This window comes from Megascapheus bottae, chromosome 3 (genome assembly GCF_031878675.1).
Source record: "Megascapheus bottae isolate mThoBot1 chromosome 3, mThoBot2.hap1, whole genome shotgun sequence".
In the NCBI taxonomy this organism is placed as follows: Eukaryota; Metazoa; Chordata; class Mammalia; order Rodentia; family Geomyidae; genus Megascapheus; species Megascapheus bottae.
Window position 1 is genome coordinate 34,604,422 of NC_143511.1, and position 21,967 is coordinate 34,626,388.

Consider the following 21,967-nt stretch of genomic DNA (forward strand, 5'->3'; position numbering starts at 1 on the left):
GGTGCCCAGGTCTCCTCCCTGATCTTTGTTTTTGACTCTCTCATATTAGGAAGAAAAAAATTCCTCCCTGTAGGAAGGCATGCATTTTGGCAAGGAGATGTTTTAATTGCATCTCAAAATAGCATTGCAATACAGAACACTAAACTGTGACTAACCAATTGTACTTAAGGAAGCCCTCACAGCCAGAGGTGGCCCGTGGATACTCTGCCCACTCAGCCACCAAGGCAGGGGGAACTGCTGGTGACCCTGCAGCTTTGGGCCCCACCCTGTCTTCCTGCCAGCCTGGGGCTGTGCAGACTGTGCTGTGGGAGTTTCCCAAGGAAGAGGAGCAGTATTCTGTGCAGTTGACCAATCAGCAATCGAAGGCCAGGAAGGCAGAGAAGAGACCCAAGGGTGCACCCTACAAGGCTCAAAGCTGAGCGAGCTAACTGGGAGAGGGGGCACAGATGCCTGGAAGCATCCAGACCATGTATCAGAAAGGGCTCTTGGTGAAAATGCCCTCCTCTGCCCCCACTAGCCCTTCTCCTGGCCAGTTCCCCAAGGCTCCACACACCCACTACCCCAGTGCAGACTGCCACAAAGCCAGACTAGAGCTGAACCTCAGATTTCCCCATGGTATCTCAGACCTACCAGCTACAGTTGAGGGAGCCCTGAGTCAGTATGCCCACTGAGCCTGAGCAAATGTCGATATAGGGCCAGCCACACATGCCCACGTGTGCATAAGGCCTTTTGACCCTGTTCAGCCTGCAGGGAACCAGTCAGGTGCATGGTTGGGGAAGTGAGGGACAAGACAGGACCTACAGCCACATGTGGGTATTACAAATTCCCTGATGGGGGCTTTGCTTGGGAAGGATCTGAAGAGGCCCAAAGCTCTGTCCTGAGCCGGGGACATGGACTCCTTTCCAGTGCTTTAAGGAATGGGCCCAGGGTTGACTGGCAGTGGGCATCTAGGGCTGGGAGGTCTCCTCCACAGTTCCCTTTTCCATGATCCAGAGTTTGTCATGGTTGATGCTGAGTGGACAGAGTAGAGTCATGCCAGGTTGATGCTGAGTGGACAGAGTAGATTCATGCCAGCCAGGCTGCCTCAACCCTCAGGATTGGAGACCCAGCTGGAATTGCTGGTAGAAGCCAGGAGCCCAGGCAGGTAGAGCCTCAAGTGAAACACTGGATCTCTTGCCTCTTCCTTTCTTGCTTAATTACCGGCAGGGCAGTTGCCGAACCGAAATGCAGCTTAAAAAGCCTTTGTGAGTAATTAGTGTCAGAAACACAAGATCTACAAAGCCATAAACTCACAGCTTGGTGATATTACCAAGTACTAATTAAAAAAAGAAGAAAGAAAATTCCCTTTCATGATCAGATTCTCAGCCTTGCCAGAGATGAAAAGGGAGGCAGTTTGTAGATGATATCATTGCCCGGGGGGGGGGGGGGGCAGTCCATGGACAATGGCAGATCTGTGAGGGCAGACAGGGGTCATGAGGACATCCTCAACCAGGGGCCCCCTGCAGTTTTCAGGAAAGCCAAATCACCTACCCAGAAGAATGGATAGGATGTGCCACATCACAGGTGCTGACACTACAACCTTTGCCAAGCCTAGGGCTGGAAGGGTGAAGCAGTGTCACAGCTGAGTGTTCCCCATGGCTGTTTCAGAATCTCCAATGGGCCTCTCCATCCTATCTGACGTCACATGCACCCCAAGTGCAGGACCAAGAAGGCAGAATGAAATAGCTTCAGGTCCCTATAGCCTTACCTATTTTGGACGCTCTCCCAGGGAAGAGTCCCAGGCCAATGCAGTGCTGACCACAGCCCCCGCTGTTCACCTCCCTTGCCCCAGCAAGCTTCTCCAGGTGGGAACTGGATGAGAATCAGGCGGTCATCAAAGCACCTGGCCTGAAGGCTACGGACAGGTAGATGATAAGCAGTGATACTCTACCCTTATCCTTTGGTGTCCAGGCCAAGGGTCTGCCTGCAGTTTGCATTACTCCTATCTCTGCTTGAGAAGTGGTAAGAGAGGCTTCTGGAGGAATCTGAATTGGGACAGAACAAGCAAGTCCTGGGCCAGGCGCCAGCCAGGCTGTGAATAACTCCTGGTGTGTCTTCTGAGAAGTGCCATGCAGCCCAGCCATCGAGGCTGCTCCACCATACGTCAGACGCAGCCATTTCAGGCGGTGAGAAGTGAAGCCGCAGAGGGCACGTCGTCGCCCCTCTCAAAGTCATGTCATTCGCAGGGATATTTTTAACCTAGAACCAGCAAAATGTGCCTTTTGGTGGTGGCAGAGGTAGCAGCGTGCTCTGCCAGCTTTGGCACAGATGGGCCCCAGGCTGTCATTCAGGTCTCCTAGGCCCATTTTGAGCCCCCCAGAGCCACACACTACCCCATAAAATCCAGCTGCTCTCAGCAAGGCAGGCCAGAACAGGAGGGTCTTAGTACCCCCACCCCCACTGGGATGGTCCAGGGGCTGCTTTATAGTCACCGCCGGGCCCCCAGAATCATTCTGCAGTCACCTGACCTTCCCCGCTCCTGCTTATCTCCTGTGCTCACTGAGGCCAGGCCCAGCCACAGCCATCATGTGCCCAAGTCTATTGTGGGCATGTCTGCTGTGCTAGGCAGAGGGAGGCAGTCGGGGTGGTGTGGGAAGAAGGCCCCTGCCAGCCTTGCCTGTCAGTGAACAATGTCCTCGGTGCCCATACCTGCTTAGGGACGGCCTGCTCCAAGGTCCTCCTCACAGAAGCAGGAGGTGAGGCTGTAAGGCAGTTGGCCCTGTGTGACCCGGTACAACCTACAGGTGACAAACTTAAAGTGGAGTTCAAACTGGGGGTTGTTACCTCTAATCCTAGTCCGGAGGCTGAGATCTGAGGATCATAATTCAAAACCAGCCGGGGACAGACAAGTCCATGAAACTCCTTATCTCTAGTTAACCAGCAAAAATGACAAAAGTTCAAGCCCCAGTATTGCCATTAAAAAAAAAAAAAGTGGGGCTGGGAGTTTGGCCTAGTGGTAGGAGTGCTTGCCTAGCATGCATGAAAACCTGGGTTCAATTCCTTGGTACCACATACATAGAAAAAAGCTGGAAGTGGTGCTGTGATTCAAGTGGTAGAGCTCTAGCCTTGAAAAAGCCCAAGGACAGTGCTCAGGCCCTGAGTACAAGCCCCAGGTCTGGCAAAATGAATGAATGAATGAATAAATAAATAAATAAATAAAGTCCTAGTCCTTCAAGAAGGAAAAGGAGGGATGGGAGTTTGGCCTAGTGGTAGAGTGCTTGTCTATCATGCATGAAGATCTGAGTTCGATTCCTCAGTACCACATACATAGAATAAAAGCCAGAAGTGGTGCTGTGGCTCAAGTTGTAGAGCTCTAGCCTTGAGAATGCCCAAGGACAGTGCTCAGGCCCTCAGCCCAAGCACAGAACTAGCAAAAAAGAAGAAAGAGGAGGAGGAGGAAAAGGAGAAGGATATGTGTAATTTGGATGGATTGAAGAACATGCACACTCAAAGACATTGCTGTATGGAAGATTCACTACTAGGAGCTGTGTGTGTTTTGGGCTCACACCTATAATTCTATTTAGGAGGTTGAGATCTGAGGATCCTAGTTCAAAATCAGCCCAGCAGGAAGGTGTGTGAAACTTTTATCTCTAATTAACCACCAAAAAGGTGGAAGTATGTGGCTCAAATGGTAAAGCACTAGCCTTGAGCAAAAAACGCAGCGACAGTGCCCAGACCCTGAGTTTAAGCTCCAGGACTGGCATATATACACACTTTAAATTAAAATGTATAAGGAAGTTGCCGACAGCAATACCAGATGGACTTGAACAAGGATGTAGACTACAAGGAACAATATATAAAAGGGTTGATTTTATATACTAGCAACAGACAAACTCAGAAGCATTGTCTTCTGTCGTATCACAAAGCGAAATACTTAGGAATAATGGAGAAAAGATGTGAAATACCTACTCATACAAATGAGCAGCCATGGCTCAGAGAGGGCATTCAGAGCTGGGAGGTGGACTGCAAAGATGCCAACGTGCCCTGGGGTAAGCCAGGATCGGCGATCCTCCCAGAAGCTGAGAAGGTCTCTGCTTTTATGGAAGGGAAGGCTGAGTTGGAAGAAAGGGCAGTGTTCTCAGCCTGTGATACTGGAACGACTAGCTCTCTGCATACACAGGAAAGGGGCAAACGTGTCCTATATCCAAAAAACAATTCAGAATGTACTGCACGTGTAAGTGTCACACTGTAAAACTTCCAGAAGGAAAAGCAGAAAAGTCATTTTCCTAGTAGGATGCCAAATGTACACTCAATAAAAGAAAGGACTGAAATTAAACTCAATCAACTTTACAACTTCTGCTTTTTAAAGTGGGAATGGACAAGCCAGAGCATAGAAGAAAAGATCTCACTGTTTACATCTGAGAAGCGGTGGTTGGACATAGCATACCTAGAAAACCCTAGACATTGAATGGCAAATCTCAGCATCATCCATCACAAGGAAAGTGAGAGTATATGAGATATCATCCCCCTCCTGTGAATGGCTGGGTGGGAATGCCTGCCCTTTGGGGACGCTAGCACCACCTGCCCTGCTGTGGGTGCTGCAGAATGGGGCAGCAGTGAAAGCAGTCTCACACACAGACACACACACACACACAGAGCTAGGTCAGCACCAGATGGAATTAGCCAAGACAAATGCACGTACGTACAAAGGCATGCAGAGTCCTACTGGGTCATTATTTTCTCTTCACGGTGGATCTAATTTGCCACCTTATTCCAGTTTCTCTATTGGTTTATGGTTTGTTTGTTTTTTTTTCTTTTCAAATATAGACATTCTGTCATGAATTCCCTCAGATTTCTGCTTTATTAGTACCCTGGCATGTCTGGCATTTTCTTTTTATTCTTTTTCACTCAGCATTGCTAATATTGCTCTTGATTTGTTTTATATGACCCAGAGGTTATTTAGGAGTAAGTCACTTCACGTCTAGATGCTTTAAAAAGTTGCAGATACTCTACTGCTAATGATTTCTAGTGTGATTGCCTGTCAGAGGGATAGTGTTTGATGTGGATCCAGAGTCCGGTGTGTTCTGTGAATGAGCTTCCTGAAAGGGAGGAGTCCAGTTCTAACACAGGACCTCAGTGTCAGGAAATGGAGTTTGCTGCTGGTGGTATTGGGGCTCCCATACTCTCCTCGGTGCTCCACCTTCCTGTCCTATCAGCTACAGATAGAGAAACATCAACATCTCTGTTTGGGGGTGGGGAGTTGTTGTTTTTGCCAGTCCTAGAACTTGAACTCAGGGCCTGGGCACTGTTCTTGGGCTTTCTCAAGGCTAGTGCTCTACCCCTCGAGCCACAGCACCACTTCTGGCTTATTTTCTATATATGTGGTACAAAGGAATCAAACCCAGGGCTTCATGCATGCTAGGCAAGCACTCTACCACTAGGCCACGCTCCTGGCCCCACGTCAGCATCTCTGCTTGCACTTCTCAATAGAACCCTGTGCTCACAGCTCCTCTGAAGCCAGGATCTGAGCACATGGCTCCTCTGTGGGTGTCTCATAGGCCACCATCACCTTAAGGATCTGTGGAGAAGGATCAGCCCCAGACTCTCACATATTGTCAGCAGATTTCCTTCCTCATGAGTCACTGAGCCAAAGCCTCACTGCCTCAGTGACTGGGCTGGAGGCTGCCTTCATTTCCCTGCCACACAGCCATGCACAAAGTGGCTACCGGTTCTATCAGAGCCCTAAGAAGCAGGGATGGCAGGAGCAGTCTCATACTTTGTATAAGTCACCTGGGAAGACTCACTGGCATGCGTGCCACATCAAGCAGAAGTGTTTCAGCAGTGCCACCACACCCCCATCGCCAGCCTCTCCTTCTGGGGGCTCCAGGGATGCATGGTCGGCCATGCAACATTGTTCCTACCACCTGCTGATGCATGGTCAGTGTTTTGTGCTGGCTTCTCTTGTCATGTCTTTAGGTTCACTGACCTTTTCCTACATTGTCCCATCTGCTGTGGTCCATTTGTTGTGGGTTGCATCTCACAAGTACCATTTTCATCTTTAGGCCAGCTCACCTCTTTTCCATATTTGTTACATGTCTCTCAGCACTGAGACCCAGTGCCCTGTGGTTCTGGGTCTATCGAGACCAATGGACCTTGTCTTGCTGTGCTTCTGAGAATATTCTCCAGCCTTGCACAGGGATGCAGTTAAGGTACTCATGGTTTAAGGTTGATGACACACTGTCCAGGTAGCATTTAGGGCTCACAAAGAGATGAGACCATCTTTTTATCTGCACAAAGCCCTGAACAGTATCAGGCTCTCTGGTGCAGCGGATGGAAGAGGCAGGCATTGTCTTCAACCCTGGAAGAACTCCAGATGCTCCTTTTGTGGGTTCTTCTCTCTAGTCCTATGGGCTCTTCCTGCTCTCAGCTTCCTTATTCTCAGGAGCCAATCCTGCATGATCCTCTATGCTTCCTGCTCTCTCCACACTGCCAGCCTCCTTGGCCACCCAGGCTTAGCTCTGTCCCCTCGACCAGACTCAGCCCTCGGTCCCCTCTGGTGTAGTGACTGTTGTGTACCTTGTGTCTGGTGTTTTGGCTGTTCCAGATGGGGAGGGAGGCTGCCCCTGTGTCCCTTCTTGGCGGGGAGCATAGCAGGCAGGTTGTACCATCTAAGCTGCCAACAACCCCCTGAGGGAGGGCAGCTGGCATTTGTGACCGTTTCACTTGAGGAAATGCAAGCTCAGTGAAGGAAATTGAAGAGCTAGGAGTCTCAGAGAAAATAAAAAGGACAGCCGGGATTTGTGCCCAGGCCTCTGCATCTCTGCCACCTCCTCCCCTGCACCAGCCACATCTCGTGCCAAGCGTGGTGGCCTCTTGAAAATCACTCCAGAAACCACATTCCCCATCAGTGTGAGAGACAGGTAGTAAGAGGTCTTCTGGCCTCTCACTAGAGGGTGCTGGGGGGAGGGGGGCGCTGGGCCATGGGTACTTCTTCCTCTGCTCCTCCCTCACCTCCCTTGGCTCTGGACCCCTGCCTCTGCAGCTGACCCTCAGGATCCCCACCTCTCTCCCCTTCTCACCTGGTCCTGCTGGCCCCGGGGTCCATCCTGAGGTTTACCAGAAATGGCCAGCAGGCTATACACACACCCCACGGGCTGCAGGAACAGCTGTGAACAGCTCCAGAATGGATCCCCACAAGAAAGATGGAGTGCTCATAAATAGAAGGCGGGTAATAATAATAATTGTTGGTTTGTGCTTCATCTGGATTGCTGGGGCCCGGCCTTGCCCTCCCCGAGTGAGGCTCTGGAGGGAAAGGTCACCCCTAGCCGGGACAGTGAACTCCCAGCGTGGGTATAATTAGCACAGGCCGTGTTGGACGCCTGCCTCGGCTCACAGCAGCAGGGTGCTAGGCGGCCGTTCTCTGCACTGGACGTGCCTATTTGCCATTTCCTGTCTTTAGGACTTTGTTCCGGACACTCATCTCCAGTTCTGTCTCACTCACACATGATTCCTGTACGCACTTTCTGATGGCACGTCGTAGGACGGGGTACCAAGGGAGCAGCCAGCTCCCCCAAGGCTACCGTGAACCCTGGGCCTGAGCCAGCTCCTTGGCCGCTTGTGGCAGCTCCACTGGGCATGCACAGGTGCAGGCCATGGCCATAACAGGGCGTCCCAGGTGCCCATGTCCTCAGGAGGACTTCCTCAGCCTCTGTCAGTGAGCCTGAGACAAGCATAGGAAGCCGTGATGGACGCAGAGCTTCAAGTGTTGGGCAATGGCTTTGCTGGGCCAGTGCAGCAGTGGAGAGGAGGGGGCTATGGTGGATGTCCCGAGTCTGAGACAGGAAGGCTGCTTGCACACAATGGTGCTGGGAGGTGGCAGTGGGTGCAGAGCTTCCAGAGTACTGGTGCCTGACTAAGCACTTGCTGGGGTGATCTGGGGCAGTCCGGGCTCCAGAGCCCCAGCCAGGCATGCCACAGCCCTTCTGGAGCTCACTTCCCTCTCGCCCCCCCTCCCCCACCTTATGTCAGCCGCTCCCCTCCCCAGGTCCAGCAGGGACAGCTGTGGGACATAAGACAGAAATGCCTGAGCTCTGGACAAGATGACACCTGCAGCAGTGTCTACTTAGTGCGTGGAGCCTGCAGACCCACAGCCACCTGCCTCCTTGTGTGCAGCTGGGCTTCTCATCACACAGGACTGGTTTAGGAAAGCCAGTGGGTAGTGAGCAGGTGTGGGTCTAATGGTGCCTGGCCCGGGATGGTGGCCTCTTGCTGGGGCCTCCCCTGGTCCCTCCAGCTCTCTGAGCTCTATCCTGGGGAGAGCCCTGTCCTACAGGTCTTTGGGGGTATCAGGTGTGATCAGAAAACCCCACACTAAATGGGATTGGCACCTGGCCCATGTGCTAGGGACACCAGGGGGGCTCTTCTAGAGGGGAATCACATGATAAGAAATTCTACTCCTTTGTGCCTTACAAATGTCTTCTCCCAGCTGTGGTGTGCACTCATCCTCCCAGCCAAGCAGGCTGTCTAAAAGCAGAGGCAAGGTCATTATAGGCCATGGCTCATGGTGGCCTATGAGGTCATACACAAGGTCTTCCTTTCATCCTGACTCCAGCATGGTGCCACCCCTGTGGACCCTCCCCTGCCCTTGACTCACACTAGAATGATCTAATTAGATTGGAGTTTGAAAACAAATCCCTCCCGTCCATAGTTGGTCCTTCCTCTGCGTTTGCTGAGCTAACAGTCTGTAATCTCTGGAAGGTAAGTGATCTTTCCACCAGAACCCCTCCCCCAAGCCTCCTTAAAATAACAAGTGTGCAGGTTCCCCCAGGTGTCAGGACGGCTGTAAGGTCTCCGAGGCTCTGCTGGGGTCCACTTCTCCTGGAATGTTAGCTGTAGTGGCAGTTCTTGTAAGAGCAGGTATCTTGTCACCTGGGCCATGGTACCTGTCTTTACTGTCCATAGCCACTGGGCACATGCCGCTGCTTTATTTCATCTCACAAATTGGACACAAGCTGCTTGGCAACTGTAAGATTTATTTGAAATAATTTGGAGGAAAGCCTTAAAAGGTAAATGGTACCCTCTATTTAACCTCAGAAAATGCCCAGCCTTCATTTTCCTCACCATAGCAGCCGTGTTTAGCTGCCATTCCCTGGACCTAACCATCCCTACAGCTTTGAGTGGTTTGCAAAGCCGTACAGTAACTTCCAGCTATCGTACTGCATCCTGGAAACAAGGGCTGCACTGGCTTATGGTTTATCTGTTCATGAGGTAGAACTGGAATTTGCAGGGCACCTTTTTACCTGGCTGAACATGCTTCCCCGAGTTTTCTGTCCACAGTCACATAGTGTTGTACCACTGTCACCGTATCATTATAGTGAGACAGTGTGCCCTGCCCTGGCAGAATTGCTTGGCTGCCCTTGGCTCTCTCCCTTCCCACGAACACTTTAGTATTCTAAAGCCCTGTCTATATCTACTCAAATTTTGCTGGGGTTTTGATAGAGGTGATGGCCCGGAACATAATTGTATCTCTGTGTCTGTGGAAATAATCCTTGGATCCCTTTCACTGACCTTTTGTCACACGTGGCATAGGACAGTAAGTTGTTGTGGAAATAGTATCCTCCTTCCTGGTCTCCTTTCTCTTGTTTGCGATTGCTCTATAGGAACAGGATTGATTTTTGTTTATTGATCTTGTTTCCTGCAACCTTACTGCACTCACTGGTCAGTTCTGGGTTTTTCTGCAGGATTCTCCGCTTGGGCAGGCATGTTGTTTCCAAGTAGGAATTGCTTCATTTCCTCTTGCAATCTGCATTTCCCACCACCTTCTCTTACTGAAGGTCCTGGCTAGTCTGGTGCCAGGCCCAATGCTGCGTTGCCTTGCTGACTCCTGGCCATCAACTTCTTGTCCTCTTCATTAGCCTATTGATGAATGGATAATGTTGACAACTGTTTGCTCATTGAACTGGCCTTGCACACTTAAATAGATCCCCCTGCTTGAATTCAGGGCCCTGGCACTGTCACTTAGCATTTTTGCTCAAGACTGGCACTCTGCCACTTGAGCCACAACTCCACTTTTGACTTTTTGATGGTTAATTGGAGATAAGAGCATCACAGACTTTGCTGCCTGGCTGACTTTGAGTCTCAGCCTCTTGAGTAGCCAGGATTAGAAACATGAGCCACCAGCAGAAGTTGTATTCTTTTTTTATCTATTACTATACTTAATTGGCTAATATTGTTGAGGACTGGCCTGTACTTTTTACCATATGAGAATGTATGTGAGGGGAAATGTATGTGCATGTGTGTGTGTTGTATGTTGTATTGTGTGTGACTTTCCATCAGTGTGTGTGAGCGCATGCTTCCATTGTGAGGGTGTATGCAGTGTGGATGACTGAGGTATGAGCAGGTATCTGCTGTCTTTCAGCTTGAGCATGGGGTTAGCACTGAATGAGGATGCATCCCCTCTCCGGTATCCTGGAAGGAATTGCAGGAACTGGAAAGAACTCCAGATTAGAGCGTCAGCAGGATCCTCTGGGGTGCCATCTGGGGTACACATTTCCTGGGGGAAGCTGCCTGCTCTCCAGTTGACTTCATCAGTGGCTGTGGAGATCTCTTCATCCTGTCAGGAATTGGTCCCCTCCCCCTGCTCTGCCAGAGTTTGGTATGCAAAGGCTTTCCTGTGTGCCCCACGTGGTCTCTAACATTTCCCAGGCCTGCTCTGCTTACTCCTGCATTTCTAGAATTGTCACTTTTGTTGGATTTTATCTGTTTTGTGGCTGGCTTTCAGATGACTGGTTTTGTTCTTCTGCTCTTCCCTTACTGCAGTCCTCTGCCATGATTTAGGAGTCTTGGTTCTATATCTGGGTTATTGGTTTTCCTCCAGATGCTGCCATGGATGCACCCACATCTCCTTGTGTTTTACTGCTGGTGTTTCTCAGCCCCCATCCCATATCTGGCCACCTCAAGAAGCCAGGAACCATTTTTGTTAACCCACCAAAACCACACCACCTGCAAACAATATTAGAATAACTCCCCCACATCTTAAAGTAATCAGATAGACATTTCCTGAATGTTTGATCATTTTTTAGGTTTCCTCATTTGAATTAAGATTTCAGGCTTCCTATGGATTTAATCTCTTGGCACCTCCTCAATAGAATTTCTTCATCTATGGAACTTTGTGCAGGGCCCTGGGGGGGGGGGGTGCCCTTGCTCTTAACAGGGCCCCCTCCCCCACTCTGCCTCTGCCCACCTCACGGTAACGGGCAACGGAGGGGCATGGGCACATCTCCTCTCCACTCTCCAGGAGTCTCTGTCATCCTGTGACCATATGCCCACCCACTTAGAGCCCCTTTACCCAAACAATGTAGTGAAGGAGTCTGTTGTGTGCCCTAGTGGGGCACCACTGGGCTTCAGGGTAGCAAACCTGGCACAAAAGGATTCATGTTAAGCCCAGTGTATTCCAGGCCCATGGCCCTGAGGCTGGGGGCCCTGCATGCTGTCAGAGGGGCTAAGGAGACCCTGCACACTGTCAGAGCAATCGAGTGCAGGCCCGTGGCTTGGTTAAGGCTGTATGGGCTCATCTCCCCCAGCACCCACCGGCCACACGCTGCCTGTTCCCCGCAGGCACACAGGGCAAGGAAGCCAGAGACGGATCACGCAGGCAGCCCATAAATATTTCTAGCCACAGCCAACACGTCTTACTGGGCAATTTGCTTTTTAAAAAATTGTGCTCTAATTTTAAGTGAACAGCCCCTAATTATGGTGATTTACAAGGCACCTGGGGGCCGGGTGGCATTTGAACATGGCAGAGCCAGAGCAGAGATTGATCGGCGGGACATAATTCAATCTGCACATTCTGATAAGCTCCTGGCTGTTTCCCAAGCGGGCTGGGGTGGGGCGTGTTGTGCAGCCCCCTGCCAGTGTGAAGTAGGGTACACACTGGGGAAATGGAGTGAGGAGAGTGGGTGCAGCCTTCAGGCTGCACCTTGGGCCGGCAGGGCAAGGGACAGGCACACGGGGGTAGACACAGTGGGCAGAAGCTGGTGGGCTGCAGTGGGTTCTGGCCCTTGCCTGTCCATTACAAGCTGATATAGAGCTAGCAACTGAAGAATGACCAGGACCTGGGTGGAGAGGGAGGGTGTCCTGAGTTCTGAAGAGAAAAGGGGCTCTGAAGACACACTCCCCCCCCCCACCCCGCTGCCCTGCCTCCCCAGCAGCTGCTGCCGCTGGCCGCTGACATTTAGGGGGAAACGCTGAAAGTCAAGAGCAGAAGGCAGAAATGAAGGGATTTTCTTGGGAAAAGGTCAGAGTGGTTTCTCTTATTTTTGTTTAAAAATGGTTTGTGTTGAACTATGACAAGTCTAAATGTATTAATGGGCTTCGAGAACAAGCTAGGGGTCAGCTCAAGTGAGAAAACAGGAAAATACAGGTAACAGGCCCGACAGGTTAGACAGGGGAGCTGCACGCAGGTTGAAGGCCACACAGCAGAGGAGAGGTGAGAGGGCGGGGAGGGCAATGAGCCAACTATCGGGGGAGGGGAGGTTCTGCCGGGACATCTGGGTCTCCCAGGCAGCCCCCTCCAGGGAGCTCTCCATACTCCCAGCTCTGGTTGACCTGGGCATCTTGTTAGCCTTTTGCTCAGCCTGGCTTGCAACCACCATCTTCATGATCTCTGTCTGCCTTCTGAGTATCTGGAACCACAAGCCTGGGCCACCCTGACCAGCCCACATGTGTGCCTTTGGTTTGGTTTGGTTTGGGGGGGTTGGGTTTGTTTGCGCATCCTGGAGCTTGAACTCGGGGCCTAGGCTCTGTCCCTGAGCCTGTCAGAGCCCAAGGCTAGCACTCTACCACTTGAACCACAGCCCTGCCTTTTCTGAGTAGTTTATTGGAGATAACTTTCCCACCCACCCAGGCTGGCTTGAAACCATGCTCCCCAGATCTCAGCCTCCTAAGGAGCTGGGGTGACAGGTGTGAGCCCCCTGCCCCCGCTCACGTTTGTGTTCCACCCTCCCCTCTGGAGAGTTACATCCCGGCGCCCAGTCAGGTCTGCCGAGCATCTTCGCCTCTGCGGATGGCCTCTTCCTGTCTCCTGTGCACCCCAGCCCTTTGTCTGGCTCCTCATTGGTGTCTTTGCCTCTGTGGCTGACCTGAGAGGTGGCCTGGGCACCAGCCATCTGTCAGGCCTGTGTTTGGATGGGGAGCTTAGGTGGGTTTCTGTGCCCCCTGCTGGCTTGGGGCTCAGCTGCTTCTCCTAGCCACTGCAGAGAGCCCTTCCCCTTGCCCATCCTGGCAAGTGAGGCTCCAGGTGGCAGCTTGGGGTCAGGGGCATGGGGAAGGGGGTCAGTGAACACGTGAAGTACACGTAGAAGTGGGGTTCTGGGCTGGGAAGGGCGCCCAGGCTCCCCAGCACAGCCCCTCCCCACCCAGGAAGAAGTGACCAAGAGAGCCCCGTCCTGTCACCCCCGTGGGCTCCAAAGACTCACTGCCCCGGGTGCGGCTGGGCCCCCTTTCCTCTCACAGGGGTTGTGTGGGGAGGGTGGGTGGGGGACCCCCACTGGCCCGTGCTGACTGCCCTGCTTTCTCCCACCCACAGGCCTCGGGACCCTCAGGCTGCAAGATGCAGCTGCTGGAGACGGAGTTCTCGCGCTCGGTGCCTGAGCTCATTGAGTTGCACCTGCTGCGCCAGGACAGCATCCCGGCCTTCCTCAGCGCCCTTACCCTCGAGCTCTTCAGCCGCCAGACCACGGCCTAGCCCTGCGCCAGCCGTCACGACGGCGGCCATTCCAGGCTAGCCCTGCCTGCAAGGTCCATCCTCCCTGAGCCCTGCCCTGAGCCCTCCCCGGGTGCCTTACCCAGCCAGCCCGCCCTGTGCACCAGCTCTCCTGACATCTCCCTTGTTCACACCTGTGCTGTACAATTCCTGCCTGCCCATGCTCCGGTTGGGGCGCTGCCGACACAAGTTGAGGGTCCTCACCTGGGGAAATAAAGGTTCCTGTCCAGCGCCCTCCTCTGGCTCTGTGCATCTACTGCCCCAGGCGTGCCTGGCCCCCAGCAGATGTGCCCACGAGTGACCTGGACCTGCTGGGTTCCACACCACCTCCGGAGAGCCTGGCCCACATGAGGACTCTGCTACCCACTGCTGTGCAGCCTCCAGGAGGCAGCTGGCCCTCTCTGTGTCTCCCTCCTCACCTACAGCCCCCAAGGACACATCTGGGCAGACTGGGAATAAAGGTCCCCTTCATGTCCCTGCCCTGGCATGCACGGACCAGCTTGCCACTCGGGTTTGTCACACCCACAGCTAGCTTGTAGGGCCCTGTGTAGGGTCCTGGCCAGCCCGAGGCCAGAGAAAGTTCCAGTCATGGCGCTTCCCAGGCTGCCGCCAGCTCCTTAGTGAGCGCCCAATGCTAAATGGTTCTTAAGCCGCTAATGACTAATTTTAAAGGATTAGTGCCGGAGTGATAAACTGCAATTGCCAGGATGTAACAGGATTTACCGAGCCGGGGCCTCCTCTGGCCCCCACGGGCAGGGCAGGGCCGTCCCTAGGCCTCCTGGAGCCCAGGTCCTTCCACTGCACCGGGGCCCAGGGCAGCCTCATCTCCCCTCCATGAACAGCGTGGCATCGGCCCCCAGAAGGGCGCAGGCGCAGGATTTGCTCCCACCCCGCCATGCGGAGGGGAGGCCGGGCTGTGCAGAGGCAGAGGGCAGGGCTGCTGCACAGCTCACCCCTGACTGACCTCCCAGCCCAGATCTGCCACCCACTGTCACCTTCGGGTCTGGATTGGGCCTGGACTCAAACCCAGCTCTCCCAGCTACAGATGCAACCCATTACTGCTCTAGCTTCTGGATCAAACCTGACTGGCTTTCCTCCTGAGTAACTGTCATCAAATGGGTCACCAGTGAGCAGGGCCTTCATCCTGAGACGGCCTGGGAGGCTCAGAGGCCCTGTGGTATAGAATCAAGATCACGAACTCACAACTGTGTTATACATGTATGTACATGTGTGCACACAGCCATGCCTGTGCATGCATGAGTTTCACTTGAATGCATGCAAGCTTTGTGTGCTTGTGTGCAGGTCCACGTGTGTGTGGCTTGTGCTTGAGCATGCATGTCTGTACTGAGTTACTGGGTACACTGATGTGCGGTTGTATATGTGCACATATGAGCTTTATGTGCAAGCATGAGCCCATGTTATTGCACACATGTGCTGCACACATATGCAACACACTTGCACTCTAAGGACATGCTACTTGAATTTCTGCTTCTGGCCCAGAGAGAGAAAGGGTCTGGCCTGAAGTCACACACCAGAAGATCCAGTCCAGGTGGCAGCTCCCCGTACCCTGCCCATCATTATACTGTAGAATTTCTCTCTTTCCTTTGCCTTATCTTTAGCTTCACAGTTCTGACGCATTTTTAACTTAAAGCCAAACAAATAAACCTCTGACAATACAGGAGAAACATAGAGTAAAAAGGGACAAACTCCTCCTCTGGCTGCATTCCAGGCCTTCCCACCTGTGGGTGGATCTGCACACTTTACATGCGCGTGTGCGAGATGCTTGGCTTTGTTTGCTCGGAGCGGGTGTGTGGTTTTTAAAATAACTGTGTTTTGTTCTGCAGCTCAGTTTTTCTCACTTAACAATATGTCTTGGAAATGTGCCAGGCAGGCATAGCCATGGGCTTCACGGCACTGTTACTGTATCTACAATACTCAGGGCGTGGAGTGGGAAGGCAGGAGGCCCCCATCCTGTGACAGTGAACCCCTTTTCCCTGAATGCTATAGATTTCTCCCAACCTGACACTATTTTTTTTTTCTTTTTGCCAGTCCTGGAGCTTGAACTTGGCCTGAGCACCATCCTTGAGCTTTCTCAAGGCTACCATTTGAGCCACAGCACCACTTCTGGGTTTTTCTGTGTATGTAATACCAAGGTATCAAACCCAGGACACTGTGCAGGCTAGGGAAACACTCAGCCAGTAGGCCACTGTCCCAGCCCCCTGACACTATAAAACTCAAGTTCCAGGGTCATATTCTCGCTTGCACACTCTGGTGTGGATCTGCCCCATGCCCTGGCCCACAACAGAAGGTGATACGTGACATGGTCACTGTGTGATCCTGCTCCAAGATTAGAACGCACCCCAGTGCAGGCTCACGCCTGTAATCCTCTGTTGGGAGCCAGAGTGGAATCAAACTGTACCTTGATTTGCATCAGACAATTGCTTTATTGTCTTATTGTTTTCTGGTCTTATTCTGTTTAAATGACCTGAGATTTACCATATGAATGAACACCTGGAAGTTCCCTGGTTTCAAGAAGGGATAGAAGCCTGGAGTTGAGAATAAACTAGGCTGCAGTTTTTACCTGGGCTGCAGACCTCCCGGACCCCATGTGTTTGTCTCTCTTCTATTTTTTCCAGTCCCTGCCCCCTATTTCAGGAACCCCAATTTGCTGCCGGTAGGCCCCGGCAATCCTCCATACATGGGAGGCGGAAATCTGAGGAATGTGGTTCAAAGACAGCCGAGGCAGAAATATCCATCAGACACATCTCCAGTTAACCAGCAAAAACTGGAAGTGGAGGTGTGGCTCAAATGATAGAGTGCCAGCTCACCTCAAGCAGAATGGCCATTGTATCAGTAAACCAAGGAGAGATGCCACCTGTCGAGTCTGTGTGTGTGTGTGTGTGTGTGTGTGTGTGTGTGTGTGTGTGTGTGTGTGGTCCTGGAGATTGAACCCAGGGCCTTGTGCTTGCTGGATGGATGTTCTACCACATGAGCTATGCACTCCTGCTAGCACTCCTACTTTGTTTTTCAGATAGAGTGTTACTAACTTTGCCTCCAGTTGTAGGCCTCCGACTAAGATCCTTCTGCTTCTGCCTCCTAAGTAATGGGGATTACAGGTGTGTGCTGCCACCATCACCCAGGGGCCATGCCTTGTCTCGCGTCGCTAGCCTCTGGAACTGGAAGAATAAATGAATGTTTATTGAAACTTCCTGGTAGTGGATTTTGCCACTATGGCCCAGGCCGGCTGACATTCACATCACACATGTATCCTGAATTTACCTTATGGCATTTCCCACTATCTGGACACATGATTTATAATTTGCAATGGTACAGGGTTGAGAGCATGGCTTAGGTGGTAAAGCGCCAGAAAATAAGCAAAATTTTGCATCAGTTTTCAAATATGATTCCCAGTGTAAGACAAAATAATAATTTGCCATGTTGCACATTTATTACAGTAGATGCCCTAACTTTTTTTTTTTTTTTTTTTTTGCTAGTCCAAGGCTTGAACTCAGTGCCTGGGCTCTCTGTCTCTGAGCATCTCTGTGCTCAGGGCTAGCCCTCTACAACTTGAGCCACAGATCCACTTCCAACTTTTTCTGGGTCATTTATTGGAGATAGAGTCTTGTCAACTTTCCTGTCCAGGCTGGCTTCAAATTATAATCCTCAGATCTCAGCCCCTGAGTAGCTAGGATTACAGGAGTGAGCCACCAGTGCAGGCTGGTAAGGTATTTTTAATCTGTGTACGGTCTTAATCTGTAATCCCAACAGTCAGGAGACTGAACAAGAGGAGCCTGAGTTCGGGGCTATCCTTGGCAACCAAGTGAGGCCCTATCTCAAAAGAAACTTTTTTTTTTTTTTTTTTTTGCCAGTCCTGGGCTTGAGCTCAGGACCTGAGCACTGTCCTTGGGCTTTCTCAAGGCTAGAGCTCTACCACTTGAGCTTCAGCACCACTTCCAGCTTTTTTTTTCTATGTATGCGGTACCGAGGAATCGAACCTGGGTCTTCGTACATGCTAGGCACGCACTCTGCCACTAGGCCAAACTCCCAGCCCTCAATTGATTGAAAAGCATTTCTGGTGGTACTGGGGTTTGCACTCAGGGCCTTGTGCTTGCTAAGTCGGTCCTCTGCCACTTGAGCTATGCTCCAGTCCCTTGCAATTAATTTTAACATTTTATATAATGCAGTAGCTCCAAAATGTTACCATTTTAACATGTTAATCAGTGGTAATAAAATACAATCATTTCTAGTTCTGAGTCTTAGAAATCATTGTGTTCTTTCTACTTGCAGAGCACTTTGCAGCCACATTGGAGGGTTGGGGGGGGGTCCTGAAGAAGGGATGCATTTTTGTCCTCTGTAGGCTCCCAACAGACCTGGCTCCTCAGCTGCAGGAAGGCTTCAGGGCATTTTATGTTGCCACATGTGCATAGTGACTCGGTATTTAAGAACTAAACAGCCTTCAGCCAGGCACGGTGGCTCACGCCTATAATCCTAGCTACTCAGGAGGCTGAGATCTGAGGATCAAGGTTCAAAGCCAGCCTGGACATAAAAGGACCTGAGACTCTTTATCTCCAGTTAACCTCTAGAAAATGGGAAGCGGGGCTTGGCTCAAAGGTAGGGCGGTAGCTTTGAGCTGAAGAGCTCAGGGACAGCACCCGTACTGAGTTCAAGCCCCATGACACACACACACACACAAAGAACAAAATAGAACAAAACGAGGTTTCCTGGGGACCTGCTGCCCTCCTGGCTGAGGAACACGAGCAGCCAGGCAACCAGCAGCTGCCACCACAGACCAGCACGGGTTCTGCTCCCTTCAAGGCTGTCTGCTGCCTGGTCCAGCACACCCTGCCTGGGTGTCAGTGCCTCAGTTCCATGCTGGCTTGTCCCAACCTGCTAGGTGACTGTGGCCAGGTCGCCTCCCTCCTGGACATGGTCATGGGGGAAGGGCGGGGAATGGACTACAGCCAGACCCATGAGATGGGGAGCCAGCAGCAGCACACCCGGGTCATGGTGTGACCCCCACAATCAGGTCAGCCACCAACAGACATCTTTTTTTTTTTTTTAAGTTAAAAATGGAAATTAAGGACCAGGAGTTCGGCCTAGTCATAGAGTGCTTGCCTAGCATGCATGAAGACCCAGGTTCAACCCCTGGGTACCACATACATAGAAAAAAAGCTGGAAGTGGTGCTGTGGCTCAAGTGATAGAGCTCTAGCCTTGAGAAAACTCAAGAACAATGCTCAGGTCCTGAGCCCAAGCCCAGGACTGGCAAAAAAAAAAAAATGGAAATTAAATTTCATACCAGGTTTACAAGCTGTTAACGAAATTCACTAATCAAACCCTAAACACCAAGTCCTTGAAAATGAGAATTAAAAAGGTCTACATTTGCATATTCATGGTTTTAATAGGGTTCAGAAGGTATATTTGCAGCTGATGAAAAGTATTAATTAGATCTCATTTGCATTGGTGGGGCCGCTTAACCCTCCCAGAATGGCCCAGTGCCGTGCAGAGCAGAACTGGGACCCACCGCCTCTTGGCTACCACACCACCTCCCTGGCCCACAAACACAAACCCTGGGCATTGGGGAGCCAGGAGCTACACACCAGACCACCCAGCCCTGTGACCAGCTTACAAACCAACCTGGAGCTGAGTGCAGGACCTCACGCCTCCACTTTTTCGTCATCTGGAGGCAGAGATTGGGAGGATGGGGGATTGAGGCCACCCTGAGCCAAAAGTTCCTGTGCTGCAGTGTACTCATAATACTGGAAACACACCACAGCTCTCCAGTGCCACAAACCAGACAGGGACCTCATCAAGGCGCTTCACTCCCTGCCAGGAGGCAGGGTATGCTGCCACGCTCCCGAGCTCCGCAGCCCCAGGCCTGTGCTCTGCTCTTGTGTTTTGTGTCGATGCTAGGGGCTTGAACTCAGGGTCTGGGCGACATTCCTGAGCTGTTTTTGTGCTTAATTGGAAGTAAGATTCTCATGGCTTTTCCTGTCCAGGCTGACGTGGAGTTGTGCTCCTCAGACCTCAGCCTCCTGAGGAGCCACCACACCCAGCACTGTGCTTGATGACCCCACAGTGGGTGATCTGGATGATGAGGATGACAGGAACGTCCCGTGGGGGGTGGGTGTCTATTCTTTAACTCCACTGATGAGGACCTGGCCACCGGACACAACACAGGTCAGGTGCCCAACACAACTGAAGCAAGTAACTCCAAGAGACAGCAATGGGGACCGGACTGCAAGATGGAGACATTTCACTCTGACAGGGGGAAAAAAATTTGCTTCTCGAATTAACCTTAAAGAATTGTGCCCTCTTTGTATACTGCTGAACACTTTTTTTTTTAATCAAAAACAGAGCAGACCTCCTTTAACAACTTAACTGATACTAATTAAACAAAAAATTGAGTTTACAAAAAAAGGACTTGTGTTTAGGTTTTTGTTTTTAAGCTGGGTGCCTTGCTGCGACCCTCACTGTCCCAGCCTGCCAGGAGATGTGAGCAGAAGAACTGTAGACAGAAATGGGGAAACTTGTCTTTGAGCATTGAAATGGAGAGGCCAGTGTGGCTCAGTTGGGATGGTTTCAGAGAGGAGGCAAGGAAAAGCAAATCGCAAAATCAAGTGGGAGGGAGGACCCAAAATATTCAAAAATTACAAAATTATCAATATAAGCAAAAAAAAAGTCCCAAGACAGAAACAGAAACAGACATACATAAAACGAAATATCATTCTCCTGAAAGTCTGCAGCTACCAAAAAAAAACAAAACTCAGGAGGACAGAAGAGGAGACAGGCCAGCCACAGTTGGGTCCCCTGGCAATCCCAGCCACACAGGAGGCAGAGATCAAAGATTGAGAACAGATATCCCAGGAAAAATTACCGAAACCCCATCTCAGCAAATGAACTGGGCTTGGTAGTCACCTATGTAATCCCAGCAGTGCAGAAGGCATTGAAGGCTCACAACAAACATTCATGGCTCACAGAGAGACTGGGAGGTTTGGGTGAAGGTGCTGATTCAGTATGTACATGACAAAGAGATTGAGCACCCATTCCCTTCCTCTCACGAGGCCACAGCCTCACAGAACATCCCCCCACCCCACAGCCTACGTCACCCCCAAATCACCTCCCTAATAGCCTCACCCCGTTTGTATGTCAGAGGTTGGGCTCCCACCTGTGAGCTTGGTGGGGACAGGCTTTTGCCTAGCTGCTAAAAGCTATTTAAGCCGGCCTGCCGCATTTAGCATGGGGTTTTAATTAAGTGGAACTGCGGGTCTTTTTCGAGGTACCTGCTTATCTGGGGAACGTGGCCTGCTCTTTCTTAGCAGGGTCTCATTAATGGTGCTCCTGTGCTCGCTGAGTTACAAGGGTGCCAAATAGATGGGTAAGACTCACAGATGCGTGCGAGACAAACACAAATACGGGAGATGGCCCCCAGCCAGTGCAAGACCCCCCACATACAGATAAGACTCGGGGTTCATCCAGAGCCCGAAGGAAAAGGCGCTGTCTGCACCACGCCTATAATCCTAGCTACTCAGGAGGCTGAGATCTGAGGATCCAGATTCACAGCCAGCCCGGGCACAAAAGGACCTGAGACTTATCTCCAGTTAACCTCTAGAAAATGGGAAGTGGGGCTTGGCTCAAGGGTAGGGCAGGAGCCTTGAGCTGAAGAGCTCAGGTACAGCGCCCAGGCCCAGGGGTAGGGTGGTAGCTTTGAGCTGAAGAACCTAGGGACAGTGCCCAGACCCAGTTCAAGCCCCATGATCCACAAAAGAAAAAGAAAAAGAAGAGCTGTGGCTCAAGTGGTAGAGTGCCAGCCTGAGTGAAACTGCTAAGGGCCAGTAGCCAGGCCTTAAGTTCAAGCCTCAGGACCAGCACAAAAAAAAAGCTCACCAAAATCAATCCCTTCCCCCCTCCCCCGCCCCTTAGCCTCCCCCACCACAGGCCAATCACAGTACAAGTGAGAAAGACAGAGCTCTCTGATGGGCTGTGATGACATCACATGTCCACCCTTTCTGGGAGCAGGGCTGTCTTCTGAAGGGACATTGAGAATGCATCTCTCCCAATCGTAGTGCAGGGGTGAAAGACGCAGCTCTCTGATTGGCTCCAGTTAGGCCACATGTCCATCCTTGAGGGAGGAGGAATCTATCTCTACCCAGGAAAAAGAGGTCCAGGACATGGGGGAGGCAAGCATGAGCTGAACCCACAACGGTGTAAACAGTAGGGGGTGAGCC

At 51.5% G+C, this 21,967-nt stretch overlaps 1 protein-coding gene across 2 annotated transcripts in view; it reads left to right on the plus strand.

Annotated features, from left to right (window-relative positions):
- The window catches only part of Mad1l1 (mitotic arrest deficient 1 like 1), a 312,487-nt gene extending 296,651 nt beyond the window's left edge, over positions 1 to 15,836 (plus strand). For both annotated transcript variants that reach the window (XM_090329856.1, XM_090329857.1), the window contains one exon: positions 13,565 to 15,836. In XM_090329856.1, the coding sequence (XP_090185982.1) occupies positions 13,565 to 13,723 (159 nt within the window). In that variant the 3' untranslated portion in view covers positions 13,724 to 15,836. The remainder of the gene's footprint in view (positions 1 to 13,564) is intronic.
- The last annotated feature ends 6,131 nt before the right edge of the window (positions 15,837 to 21,967 follow it).